This window comes from Oryzias latipes, chromosome 17 (genome assembly GCF_002234675.1).
Source record: "Oryzias latipes chromosome 17, ASM223467v1".
Taxonomy (NCBI): Eukaryota; Metazoa; Chordata; class Actinopteri; order Beloniformes; family Adrianichthyidae; genus Oryzias; species Oryzias latipes.
Genome location: NC_019875.2, coordinates 14,597,684 through 14,611,806, shown reverse-complemented (window position 1 = coordinate 14,611,806; position 14,123 = coordinate 14,597,684). Strand labels below are relative to the sequence as shown.

Sequence of the window (14,123 nt, the reverse complement as noted above, 5' to 3'; positions counted from 1 at the left end):
TGACCAAATGCACCCGTGTTGACTATTTGATTTCTTACATATGCAAATCAATTGTAAATTCATAATTATACATTTTACTATGTAATTATGGATTTTTAAAACGGGGTCATTTTGGAGTTAACAACAGCTAATAGTTTTTTAGCAATCAGTCCGTCATTGTGAGCTGAAATGGCATAAAATAACTACACAGTAGGATCTGCACGTGTCCAGTTCTCTGTCTACGTATTGATATGATGCCACCAGAACAAAGAATTTGACAGATTTGAGCGTACCTGGTCTTTAGAAAATGACCCATCCCTGTGTCAACCTCAAACCCTTTTAGTGCTTTTGCGTGTCTCCATTCGTCAAACGCACTCGCTATATTTTTTCTTTGTTTTACCAACGTTTTTTTTTTTTTTTAGAGGTATGCCAAAGCTTGTTTGGTCGAGTAGAATCACCTCGTCTGCCCTCCTCCATCACGAGAACGCCTGTGCGTTTGCAGCGATAATTGGTCTCTTATCTGGCAACCGAAGGGCTTCCAAAATGACTGTGTAGGGGTGGGGGATGGGGGTGGAATGAGATGGTGAAGCCACTTACCGGCTTTGGGAAAAAGCAAGACGGATCATTCAACACATTCATCAAAACCTAAGGAGCTGCTGCACTGCTGACGTCTGACAACTAAAGAAGATTTATACATACATGACTTTCAAATATAGGGCATAAATAAGTCCAAAAATCTACAAACCACGCAGAAATAAAATTAATTACGATGACTACAATCTAAGTGGGTTCAGACCATACCAACAGCACCACATTGTATTACATTTATGTATATGACACTCCGACCATTACTTTAAAGACAAGTTTGAGTAATCCTCCATACTGAGCAACTCTATGTAAACCCCTCAATAAATGGAAATAAAGGATAAAGCACAACCAGACTCAGAATGGTTGGGTCAAGAACAACAGGAAAAAGTCAGACACATGGACACACATGCTAAAAATAAAACCCAGAATATTACAATTGCAAAAAAGGCATAGAGATACACTCACAAATTAAAAAACACTTCGATCTTGGACAGGACAAGTTAAAGAAAAAAAAAAATGACAAAAGACTTTGATCATTTGCTTCTGTTGCTCCTGTGGAAATGAGTCCTCCAAGCCAGCCAATCAAAACTGAAAAATCGAGTTGTTTTTCAGTGTTTTATTGTTTATTCAATGAACAAATTAGAAAATTAGTGAATGTTACTTATAAAAAAAAAAAACATTGTGTGAACACAAAATTTTAAGTGTAATGCTACATTCATACCAGGCAACCGACAAGTGTTCTTGAACGCAGTTTAAGCTTATGGCGTTCCCACCGGACTCTCGCTATCTGATACGAGCACATGGAACTACAGTTGGAAGAGGTTTGGTGCGAAATGTCTTCGCTGTGCAAATCTCACGAATCTTGCTCCAAACTTTTTCACAGCTCTAAATCGATGTATGAAAGACTTGGTGTCATATAATTCCAGCCGGTCACAAACCGCAATTATTATATTTCTTCTTTGTGATGAATCTTTTATCTGTTGGTACTTTATTGGATTAAAAGGGATGCCATCCATACATCACCAACAATTCTGAACTACCGGTTCAGTTGCTGCACTTTTTGTACATACCCTGCATGTGGTCTTAAGAACTATCATAGCAACGCACATTGCCAAGGTTGGTTTGGAAGTAGCTTAAGACAGTAGATTTGTCCAGTTTCCCTTCTATTTATTGTTTATTTTAAGTAAATCCTCGCTATACTCCATCCTTTTTGAAATGCAGCAATTTTATTTGATCAGGTAAGATTTTTCCCAGCATTCTTTCATAATTATATTTTTGAGATGATTACCATTTCCGGAGCGGCTAACGAAAACAATCATGAGTGTCCCCGGCTCTCATGGTCCAGCCGGAGCTTTCCGCCTCCCTCTCACCAACTCCTCTCAGCCAGCTGGCCTCAAATACCAAAGAGAAGCTGCCGGCTCCAGGCTCTCATCACCTCCGCCACTCTCGCTTTAACTGTGACTCAGAGGAACTCGGAGTTCTCCTCTGACGAGAAAACTATCAACTTCACATACTGTCCGAGTGCGTCACGTACACGAGGAGATGAACACGTGTGCGCACGTGCACAAGCTTCACAGATATCCAGAAATAACACACATTCATGGATGCCAGTGCAGCTTTTGAAGGCCTCCTCTAAACGCCCATCCATCCTGGCTTGTTTGGCCGTCGGATGTCACTGGAGTGTGCAGTCTACAAAGCAGAGTGTTTACAGTTTTTGTCATCTCACATCTTGAGTCCTCTGCTTTCTGGCTGTGAAGTATTCAATGATTATGTTTCATCTCCTCCCCCCCCACCCTCTAGATTTGGCTGGCATTCAATATTCAGGTCACGGGAGAAAACCTCCCAGCGTAGCTTCACGCGGTTTTAGCAGAAAGTTCTAGCCATTTTTCTTTAATTGCATATTGACGTTCCATTGATTCGTCTCAGCTCTCATCAGGGCCCATGATCCTTCGCAGGTCGCGCTGCTGATTTATTACAATCTCCAGGTTGTGGCACGCCTCACTAATGTGGAGAATTGTAAAATGAACCCTGAAAGCCTTGATCTAGAGTTTGTTTCATGCTCCTCAAATGTTAACAGAATGGAAGAGGAATTTGGAAATGAAGGAATTTCCAACATAGAAATCAGCCCTTTAGCTACATACCTTTGTAATTTAGTTAACAGGGGTTTTCTGGGTAGATCGTGTTTGCATGAAAGAGTTTCTGTCAACGGCCTGAGCCTGCACACTGTATGTATGTCCATCAGAAGGTGTAGTTTTGCGACGGAACCCTCTTATCCTGTTGAGTGAGTGCTGAGCCTTAATAGGGTTAGTGCAACAGTAAAGAGTCTAATTAATCAGCTCATCGGACTGCATATGTAAAAAGGTCAGCTGTCAGGAGCAGCTGTGAAGCATTATGACAGATGTCATGTTTATGTGGCTTCAGTGGCGTTTACACGCCCCTCCACACATGCATACAGCTCACGTCCCACTCTTCCTCTCTCTGGCAGCTGAACGACGGGCGCTTCACAATGACGCAGCTGGTGGGGATGCTGCGCGGCATCGCCGCAGGGATGAAGTACCTGTCGGACATGAATTACGTGCACAGAGACCTCGCCGCCCGAAATATCCTGGTGAACAGCAACTTGGTCTGCAAGGTCTCCGATTTTGGCCTGTCGCGCTTCCTGGACGACACTTCCGCTGACCCCACTTACACAAGCTCCCTGGTGAGTCACGTCGGAGTGCGTGCCGGAACCCTGCAGACCACTGAGTTTGTCACAAATAGGTCTAATCACAAGTTCAACCACACGTGATGATGTTTTGGAGAAAATATTCCTGGAAAAAAAGAACGAAGTCTTTAATAAACTTACAGACAAACTTGACAAAAACCGACAAAATATTAATGTTTATTCCTCACGAAAGCAACCCCAAAGCGATATTTTGATCCAGTCACCTATTTCTGCGTACTCCTTCCCAATCCACAAAAAAGGACCTGTTACAATGTCACTTATTTACGTCACATTGTGAAGTAAAAAGGTGTCAACAGCCCCTTCCAGGGAGAGTCTTTGCTGCCAGCACTGCACCCAAGCTAATACACACACCCACTTTATCCGGACATAGAAAATACACTAGGCGAGCCACAAGCTCCGTGCTCCAAGCTGTCAGCAATGGGAAAAGGAAGGTGGGTGGGGTATCTCTGCGCCAACGGTTCCGCCTACAACTAAGAGGCAAATTTTTAATGAGCTCCTGCTGCTCTGCAGAAACTACGTCCTAGAAAACAACACAGGTTTTATGGTTTAGCCTAAAAACGGGAAAATCATAATACAAAGACCACTGCGACATATATAGGCCACACATATATACGATTTTCTGCTGCAGGTTACCTAAATAGGTTGTGTTTTGCCAATAAAAAGTACCAAGGAAACAATATGACGTAAAAAGAATAGACCTCCAGCTGATTTTGTGTAATATACTTTAAATAAATGTGATGTGTTTTCACTAATAATGAGACTTTCTGCTGCTAATCCTGCAACAACTTTCATTTTTTTTTCATGTCTCGATACATCCGCCTTTCTTTCATCAGGGAGGAAAAATTCCCATTCGGTGGACGGCACCCGAGGCCATCGCCTTCAGGAAGTTTACCACCGCCAGTGATGTGTGGAGTTACGGCATCGTCATGTGGGAGGTGGTTTCCTATGGAGAAAGGCCTTACTGGGACATGAGCAACCAGGATGTGAGTTCAATTCTGCGTGTATCTTCAGACCAAACCCCGCTGGGTTGAGTCTGGGCTATAAGCTGCTCTGGTTTGCAGTGGTACACGCCAGACCTCGGCGCGCTCTGCCGCCTTTATCTTCCAGCTGCAGATGCCTTTGCAGTTGTGCGCCTGTGTTCTACTATTTTTTTTTTACCACCGTCTTTACAGCTTTCCCTCCCCCTTACAAATCCATACTGCAAAAGCTCCCTCTTCACCATCACTGAGGCGTTCTCAGGAAAGGCTTTTTATGGGCCCCGGTACCTGTAGGCTATCTGCCCTGCACAGGCATTGTTGCTACAGCACTGAGCTTGCAGGAAAGAAAAACAGAAATCTCTGGGCTTTTCCCTGGCTGAACAAAGTACTGAAGCGGTGTGTACTGTACACCTCCACCTAATTCTCCCAGGAATTTTTGCTCTGTATTGTGCTTCAAACGCAGACGTGTAAAGCGGGGTAGCAATAAAGCAGGGAAAAAAGGAGTGGAAATGAAAAATGGCAGTAATGTATGTATAACTTTCACAAGAAAACCCACATGCAGTAATGAAAACATCAAAGTACAGGCCTCCTATTGTTCCCAGTAGCCTCTGTGCCACAGTCATCGCTCAATAAGCAACACAGTCAACAAATAGGAGATATAAACAGAGGTACTTGTCGGCTGGAAAAAAAAAAGAACGACACAAAATCAAAGGGGTAGAGGAGAGCAGCGGAAAGATTTATTGTTCTCAAATAGCAGTTTTTTATTGTTGCGGGGAGTTAAAACCGATACGGAGCTTACAGAAGCAGCTGCAGTTGCTAGGTAAAATCAAATCAATGAACCTACATGCTTTTTTTTCTGCACCTATTGTTTCTCCTGTCACTCATGAAGTGACAGATTTAAGATTATGTTTCTTTATAGTTTGCGGTAGACGCTGAATGAAGGACAGGAATGTGTGACAGCACCAGCGGAGCAGCTGTCAAATGCAGGACATAATACAGTTATGGGCAAGTCTTCATCAGCAATTCCGAAGAAGACTGAAGACGGCCGTGAAGTAACAGAAACAAAACGGGCTCACGAGGGGAAAATTGACTCGTTTTGCAAAAGGAGCATAAAGTTTCATTTTTTACCTGAGCTCTTTACTATTTCTCAGCTGTGTGTTGACCCTCACAAATATCTGACACCCAATATTTAGTCTTTTATTTTTTATTTCATTCAAAATATAGCATAAGGTCTGTATCTAAGAGTTAATTTATTTGCCACGCATCACTTCTGCTTTTCATGCAAAGAGCAAGTTTGTTGTCATTTCAAAAACCTTCTCACGGCTGAGATGTTGAAGTCGGCTGCAGGCACTCTGATGCATTTATAGTCAAAGCAGAACTGTCTATAAAATTGTCATGGCAATTAGCTTTCTCTGCTACTGTATGTCTGACAACACCACTGTTGTACCAGTATCATTGTAGATCCAGACATGATCCTCAAGATCCGCCAACCCGATTGATTTCACTTTACCAAAAATAATATTCGTAGTCATTAGCTTTGTTTTCATTACACATGAGAGCAAAATTCTAGAAATGTTGAAAATGCAAATTTCTCACACGTTAAGTCATTCAAAAATATGGCAATGGTTGTGCACAATACTTTGATTTACAGAAGATAGGTTCAAATTTCTGACCTCCGTATCTCATTCAGTCCATGGAGCGGCTTTGGATGAAGCGATTTTGGGAAATCGTGGTTGGTAATTTTTCAGAGCGTCTGTGGGTCCAACAATTCTGCATAACACACTCAACTTTTGAAGCCAGTCAGTTCCTACCCAGAAGCACATTGACATCGGGTTGTTGGTCACGTGACTTAATTGATTCAAAAAATGTATTTCCATTGCAGTTTTTCAACATATTTCAATTCTGATGCATTTTAAAAAAAAACTCCTCCAAGCGCCAAATTTCTTTTTCAATAAATGCGAGTTTTTTCTTAATTGGCGTGTTTCTATTTGGCGAATTTAATATCGCAAATCCATTTTTTGCAATGGAAACACAGCTACTGTTAAACCATATCACCTCTCATCTGAATATAAAATGTTTTTAGGACCATTTTTCCCTTTAATTTGTGTTAGATTGCACTTTTTTGTTGATTGGATGAAACTTATTCAAAGTTCGGGTTCCGTCATGTGCTTATTTTCAAAAGCTTGTTGGAATTAAATAGTTAAATTTAAGTTTAAAATAGAATTAACTGGATTACAACAATAAGTGGATTTAGCCACAATGATTTAAAAAAAGCAAATTGATTTGATTTTATTGACTGTAAATATCATTTAGTGTAACTGGATTAAATCTAAAACCATTTCATTTATCGGGACTTACATGTGATTACTTTTTTGTTTGTTTTTTGTTTAGTAGACAAAAATGGCATTTTCTATGAGACAAACATAAAAATGTTTTTCAATATTTTTAGGATATTACTAAGTTTATATAAAAATTCAACCTTTACCTTTCTCTTCATTTGTTTCCAAATGTTTGCTCTAAACCACTGTACTTTATAAATATTTACTGTGTACTTTTACCAATGTAACAACATTTTGATATAATTAGGCTTTTTCTTTTTTCAATCAAAATATGAGGAAAATACATTTGTTTAACGTTGTTGCCAAACCATCTAACCTTTTTCACAATGACTTGCTTTTTCTCAGGTCATGACGGCAGTAGAGCAGGACTATCGGTTGCCCCCGCCTATGGACTGTCCCATGGTGTTGCACCAACTGATGCTGGAGTGCTGGATGAAGGAGAGGAACCTGAGGCCCAAATTCTCCCGCATCGTTAGCACCTTGGACAAGCTGCTTCGTAACGCCGCCAGCCTTAAGGTGGTGACCAGCAGCTACTCAGGGTGAGCCCACATCCAGTCACTTTTTTGGGGACAAAAGTATTGGGACAAAAGACCATTTATTAAAGCAGCGCTGAAATATGAATGGGCTTTGGTGTGAAGTTGATCCATCTATCCAGTTTTCTTTGAAGGCTTTACAAGATCAATCAACAATCAATCTATAAATAAATACCTTATTGTCCCGTGAGGGAAATTTGTCTTTGGGCTGAGGAGCGCACAGCTACAACAGAAAGAGCACAACAGAAAAAACATACACATTTAGACGACACCCACAAAAATAACAACCAGAGGCACTTGCTCTAGAAAAGATCTAATAAAGGTTGTCAACTGCCATTCTTAATAAATAAAAACCCTTTATTTTTAGGTTGACATTAAGCCTCTGTGCAGGCCAGTCAAGTTCTTCAAAACCAAACTCTCATCCTTAGTCCAGGAATAGGAAAGGGGGTGTGTCCCTTAGTCCTTCCTAAAAAAGTTGAGAACACAGAATTGCCCTAATTTTCAAAGTCAGCTAGAACATTCAGAGTTACTTTAACTGGAACCGAGGCATCAAGCCCAGCTTCTGAACCCCACACCACCATGCTCCCTCCATCAATCTTAAACTAGGTACAAGTTCCGGTAAACACACAACCCAGACTCGTCTCTTAGATAAGCAGATAGAAAAGTGTGATTCATCAGTCATTCAGAGAATCATCTTCACTGTGAGCTCTATAGTCATGGACTGCAGAAAGTTGACAACTTCTGTTCGCTATAGCCGTTATGATTGTGCTTTAGCATTCTCCAACAGTGCTTTGTCAGTTTCTGAGGCCCACGACTTCCCAAGAGGACCTGGATGCAAACAACAAGAAGCCACCCAGACATCATTAGCAGCACAGGAAGTCCTCGACAGGAATCGGAAGTTAACGTTGTCCCTCCCCCAATTTCATACTACAATTTCCGGACTATAAACTTCTACTTTTTTCACACGCTTTGAACCCTGCGGCTTAAACAATGATGCAGCTAATTTATAGATTTTTAAAGGGTCACCCTTTAGAACTGATGGACGCTTTAGGATCGAGCAGCTGTGAGATCAGTATGTCTAAGATCAAATTTAACTTGTTTTGATAATCTGTGGTTGAAATTGTATTGAATGAAAGAGCCAATGAGGCAGTTGTTTGTAGTTTTTGAACAAAAGTGATCTTTTATCTTAAAAATTAGGCGGAAGATGAACGTAGATCAGACGGCTCCCGCTTGGAGCGGAGAAGCCGCTGTGCCAGGCGGAGCTGTCAGCTATGGGAAATCCAGTCTCGAGGAAGCTGATCATTATTTTAGTGGTGATGGGGAGCAACAGGATTTTTCTAGAACAAGCGCTAGCGTTTTTTTTTAAATTGCGTAAAAGTCTCGCCCGCCACCATTGCAGGGGGATAGCATTTTACCCTGAATACAACAGAGCAGTCAGACATGCCTCCAACTGAGAGACTATGTTTGTAGTGCAAATACGTGTGGCCTATATATGTACAGTTTTCTTTTTATATTTAGTGGGTGCGGCAGCGGCCTATATACAGGTGCGCTATATAGTCTTTTTTTTGGTAGAAAAAGACTTATGGTGACACTAACAGTTGTGTTTTTGTCCCGTTTAAGGCTTTAAACCTTAAAACACTGTAGATGTATCTGTCAGCAGTAAAAAGTGTGGCATACAAAACCCACAACAGATTAAGCTAATTCCTATTGATTGCATTACGGGTTGAAAATTTACGTTAAAGGAATGTAAACACTGGAGCTTGTAAAAGGGTTAAAAGTTTTACAAATCTGAACACTTTTGTTAAAATCAATTTTAAAAGGAATAAAATAATTAACGTTTTTATCCCCATTTTAAGCTCATCTTGCTCACTAAAACTGTATTTTGTAATGAAACCAGCTAAAGTTGTGAAATTTCTGCTTCCAGCTAATGATGTCTGGGCGCCATCTTGCCAGCAGCCAGGTCCCCCTCCAGCTTCCTGTTCTGTGACATAACCACTCACAGTTGACCATAAAAGTGATAGTAACGTGAACATTTTATGACCAAACTTGTTGCACTGGGTGTTTTCCATCCAGCACACTTGGGGGCGGACCCTGTGGTCTCGTTTAACCACTCATTCGATTATTTTAAAGCCAGTGTTTTAGCTCCCTTTAGACAGGATGTGATGCCATCAAACCCCTACCTTTCTAAAAAATTATTATTTGGGTGGGAAAGCACAGTTACAAATCCTAAAATGCCACCACGCGGCAACCTAAATGCACATTTTTATTTAGCTAATTCGGCAGGTGGTTGAGCAGCAGCATTTGTAATTACAGTCACATTTTTACAAGCCGTGCAATGGCCGGTGGAGTTTTAAAAAAGAGTTACAATTTTACAGCGACCGAATGGTTTTTCTCTAAAAGTTAACATCAGTCAGTCAGTTTTTTGAGGTTGCATGGTTGCATTCTAGTAACGGGCAGGATGGTTCGCTTTTTTATACAACCCTAGCTAGCGAGCAGCTGGCGGCCTGTGGCATTTAATATAGACGGCCTCTGTCCACAGACATTTACATATCGTTCAATCAGCTGCCGGATGCCAATCTGGCTGCCACCGCCCAGCTGTCGGCGGATTTTGTAATGGCGTCATCTTCGCCTGACTGATGGTCTCCTGACTGCCGCCGTCTACATTCATGACCTCACCAGCGGTTTTTCAAAAATCAGCCGCCAGCATGAAATCTCCCCCATCGCAGTGTGGCAATTGTATTTGTGACCTGAGCCTAAGACACATCTAGTAGAGAACTTGATGGTGAATATCAAAAGGTCACACATTCATGTTGACTTTAGACACAAATCCTCATGGGACAGCAGTGTAGTAAGAAAAGGCATATATGGGCTAAACCTTTAGAAACAGTCCCACATCATAATACTCCTGCCACCAAACTACATAAATAGCTAATTTCAGTAAGGGAGAGAAAATATTCGTAAAATCCACCAAATCCAAAGTCGCCTCTCTGACTTAGTGGCTCTACAGAACATATTAGCAGAAGAGATTTAAGGATTAAAGGAGCTTCATTGTAATTTAGTTTGTCTTTCAAATCCAAATAGAACAGTTGTTTCTATTCTTAGTACTTAATTAAGTCAAAAGTCAACAAAGTAAAAGAGAGAAACAACCTTTGCAGAGGAAAGGATAAAGTCAAACAAAAAAAAGGCACTTGTTTTTAAAAAGCTTCAGCCGTGCTGACGGTATTAGTAAAAATGGCTTTACTATAAATGTGCAACAGAAGTGCAAGACGGCACAAAACAGAGGCTATGTTTCCCTAAAGATTCTGCTGTAGCTCCTCAGAAAGGATGAAATTTTGTTAACTTTGAGTGATTCAGAGTTTTGTCCCTGTACTTTTGTCCTTCTTTTTTGCATTGATTTTTGCATAAAATGCGTCTTTCAAGTGTTTTGAAGGGAGTTGATAGAAAAGTGTGGGTGGATGGGTTTTCAAACACCTGTCAATCATCCAAAAGTCACCCACAATGGCTGTTTTTTTCCGCTGTTTTCTGAAATATAGAGAATTTGGGTATAATACTTTACTTATCATCAAACTTAAATTATTTGAAAAATGTAAAAAGATTTGCTGAATATTATTTTTCAATGCCAATTTTAGTCCAAAGCTGCATTGTTTGTGGACTTCTTGCATTTAAAAAAATGTTCCTAGCTGACTGGGAACTCTCACTTCTCTTTACTGAAGATTGTCACTGTTTCTGGCTGTTTGATCTCAGTTTTGGAGCTTTGAAACACGGTGCTTCACCTCTCCTCCCTGTCACCTTGTGTGAAATGGCCTCTATTATTGGAACAGCTGCGGGATGGAGCTTTCGTTGCAGGCAGCCGGTTGTTGTTCCTTTGGGCTGTGGTTAAAAAAGATGTCACAGTCTGAGAAAACGTACTTGTGGCCTAAAGAGAAACACAACAAGGATGATGCTTGTTGGGTCTGGTTTGTTTTCTGCCTTCAGTTGGAGGAAAGCTCTTTGTGCTGAAGGGTTTCGCTGCCAGACAGATGTCTGCCTCAAAGTCTCCTGTTTGTGGAGGCAGAGGAGTCGACTTATTCATAGGCGGCTGTCCTCCCCTGGAGGAGTTGTTTTTCAGCTTTGAGCGCGATGAATTCAAGCACTCCGGCTTACAGACTTGCTTGTTCCGAGATTTTCTAGCCTGGAATTCTGTCCTGAGATCCCAGATCCTCTGATCTATAATGAATAAAGATTCCTTACAGGGTCTCCAACCCACTTCCACATTAGGCAGAATTTAGCCTGGTGTGGAGTCAGTTCCTTGGCTCCTTGTTTCATGCTAACACAGAGCCCCAAGGGTAATTCCTCTGCCAGGATTTGGCCTCAGTGAAGCTAATTGTGTGTGGAAATGTAATGGCTGACCTGACTTTAATTCCCCCTTTACTTGCCTGGATGCTGGAATGTAGGTGATAGGGCCGACAGCAGCCAGAGCTGCTGATGTGGAAAAGCAGGAGGTGATGAAGTGTGAGTAATAAGGGAGATCGAGGAGAAGCTAAAAGAGAGGAATGTGTTTAATTAGGTTGCTAATGAGCTTTTTAATGCATCAGGGGGAGGGCGCGCCCGGTGCTGCGACGGGCGAATAAGAAAGGGATATGAGCGTGTGGATTCATGTTCCGCTGTCGTAGCGGACTGATGACAGTGATTAATTTATGGCATCGCTTGTGCAAAACATCAGAGAGTGATGGGTGGAGCGGCACAGAGAGAAAGGATGGTGTTGTCGGAGTCTGAGGCTAGCGGCCGCTCACCTGCTGTTGGCCGCTGCGGGGCTGTTGGGCCAGATAAGGGGATGGAGAAGGAGGATATGAGACGCTGCGTTATCTGCGGAGCATCTCCAGCCACCAGGGCCTCGAAAACAAGGACACTGGCTAAGGAACAAAGGACGCGGAAAAATATGTTGAACTTTTATTAAAACTGGGAATGTGATGAACAGATTCGGCCCGGCTTTTGAGTTGTTTATGGTAGATGAAACTCCAGATCAGCAGTTTTGAGCCTATTCCCATGGTGCTGTGTTTATCTTCTGCAGCCATGAGATCTAAGTGTGTGGACTCTGCACAGCTGAGCTCCACTGACACTGAGATGGATTACACCTTCACCCACCTTCAGTGAGAGCGCTCAGCAGGGTAATAATGACGTGTGGCTTTTGTTTAAAGTGGCGGCGGGCCTGCTGCTGACGTGTGTGGCGTTGTGTTGGCAGGGACCTGCTGCGGCTGGGGGGAACGCTGCCGGGAAACAACAGGAAGAGCCTGGACAACAGTCAGGAAATCATTCGCCAGCAGATGAGCCAAACTCTCCCGATCAGAGTGTGACTGCTGCAAAACCAGAAGCTACAAAAAGACTCTGACACAGAGATGTAAAATGTCAAAAAAAAAAAAAAAGGATGAAGAAGAAGCAAGCCGCTTTGGAGATTTCTTTCCCTCTGGAGACTGAAAACCTGTATAAAGAGAACTTCCCATTGCAGTGTGTGTCTTTCATTACTTGACACTTGTGGATTTGTGACTGTTGACATGAAGCCAAACTTCTTTTTGCTTCCTCTCAGGTTGTGTTTGCATGCCTGCATGTGTTTTCTGCTGGTTGGGGGAATCAGTCTTCTCCTTAGCCTCACATCGAGGAACAGTGCCAAGATGGAGCAAAACATTTGCTCAAAGTGAACTCCCAAGACAGCTTCAATCTACACTTTTTCTTTTCCTAACTTGACCAAATAATTTTTTGTCTACTTATTTAGAGAGAAAAAAACAAAAAAAAACATTCTTCTGCTTCCTTTTAAATACTGTCTTCCACATGTACCGGGAGATGCAAGAAATCTGTACAAAGCATCCCAGTCTTAATGCGGCCCCTCCCTTGGATTGGTGATTGGGAGGGAGGTAAACAACACTGTGCAGGACACGTAACGTGCATGCCCAAATGGAAACTGCTTCCCGAGAAAAGTACCAATTCATGTTCGCTGTTGCTTCGGTGGCATTTTGAGCTTTTACAGACAGGTTTTCTTAATCGAGCTCCATTTATATACTCTTTGTTTTGAATGCTAACTTATCTGTTCAGAAAAATGTTGTTTTCGGTGCGTTTATACTTTCTTTCTTGTTTTGTTTTTTACCTGGGCTTATATTTTATATAATAATGCTTGTTTCCTTTGTGGTACCAGACAGACTTGAATGAAAAAGCTGAGAAAGATTTGGACTAAAAATGTTTTTTTAGGGTCCTATTGCAGTTTTGTGTTGACACAATTACAAAAAAGTAGGAATGTAAAGGGTCTGGGGGCAAAACTGAATGGTAATCTGCAAATAAAAGTGTAAAACAAGTCACCTTTCCTGAAGAGCGTCAGCTGTTTCAGCCGTTTTTATTCAAAACAGCTTCCTGTAAATAATATATTTGTATGGGAACATTGCGCTGCACAGTACAGCTTCCTGACCTGTCTATGACACTTGTTAAATGCTTGTTGGGTTTCTGTTGTTGCGGCACCAACTCATAGAGAAATGACATTTAAACAAATCTGGAAGTGTACACTATGTGAAAGAAGAAATGTGTCTGGTAGGGCAGCGATTTTTCCTGTGCAATTAAAGGTGTATTAGATTGTAAAAAAAAAAAAACAAGAAGGAAAAAAAAAGGAAGTTGAAAAAACTAGAACAAAGATAAGCATTTCTCTTTCAGTATTTTTACGATAATCATATGCAAATAAATTATTAAACAGACTCTGGGATTCTCTTTGATTTCTCAGCGGGTTCACCAGGCTGAAGTTCCAGGTCTCCTCTGCCACGGGATGAAAAGAAGGAGTGTTTTACCTCCTCAGTCGGAATATCACAGCAGCTTTGGGTGAACTCATTAAGATTTTAGATTAATCAAAGCCTGGCCCAAGTAACTCGCCAATTAGCAAGACCACGGGACTATTCTGGGGATTTCAGTGTCTGTTGCTGCTGGAGAGGCTTCAAGGAGGCAAAGTTAATCTGGCTTTTCACCAAAT

General features: G+C 41.6%; 1 protein-coding gene across 2 annotated transcripts in view; it reads left to right on the top strand.

Moving 5' to 3' along the window:
- LOC101165761 (ephrin type-B receptor 3) overlaps positions 1–13,854 on the top strand; it is a 51,316-nt gene extending 37,462 nt beyond the window's left edge. Inside the window, exons 12-16 of one of the 2 annotated variants that reach the window (XR_002875066.1) lie at positions 3,053–3,268; positions 4,126–4,275; positions 6,954–7,147; positions 12,192–12,288; positions 12,363–12,475. Coding sequence is in view for 1 of the 2 variants with exons in the window: in XM_023965036.1 (XP_023820804.1) it covers positions 3,053–3,268; positions 4,126–4,275; positions 6,954–7,147; positions 12,363–12,474 (672 nt within the window). In the remaining variant the exon portion in view is untranslated. Of the gene's footprint in view, positions 1–3,052; positions 3,269–4,125; positions 4,276–6,953; positions 7,148–12,191; positions 12,289–12,362 lie in introns of both variants that reach the window. The other variant, XM_023965036.1, reaches the window with a different exon arrangement.
- Positions 13,855–14,123: the final 269 nt, after the last annotated feature.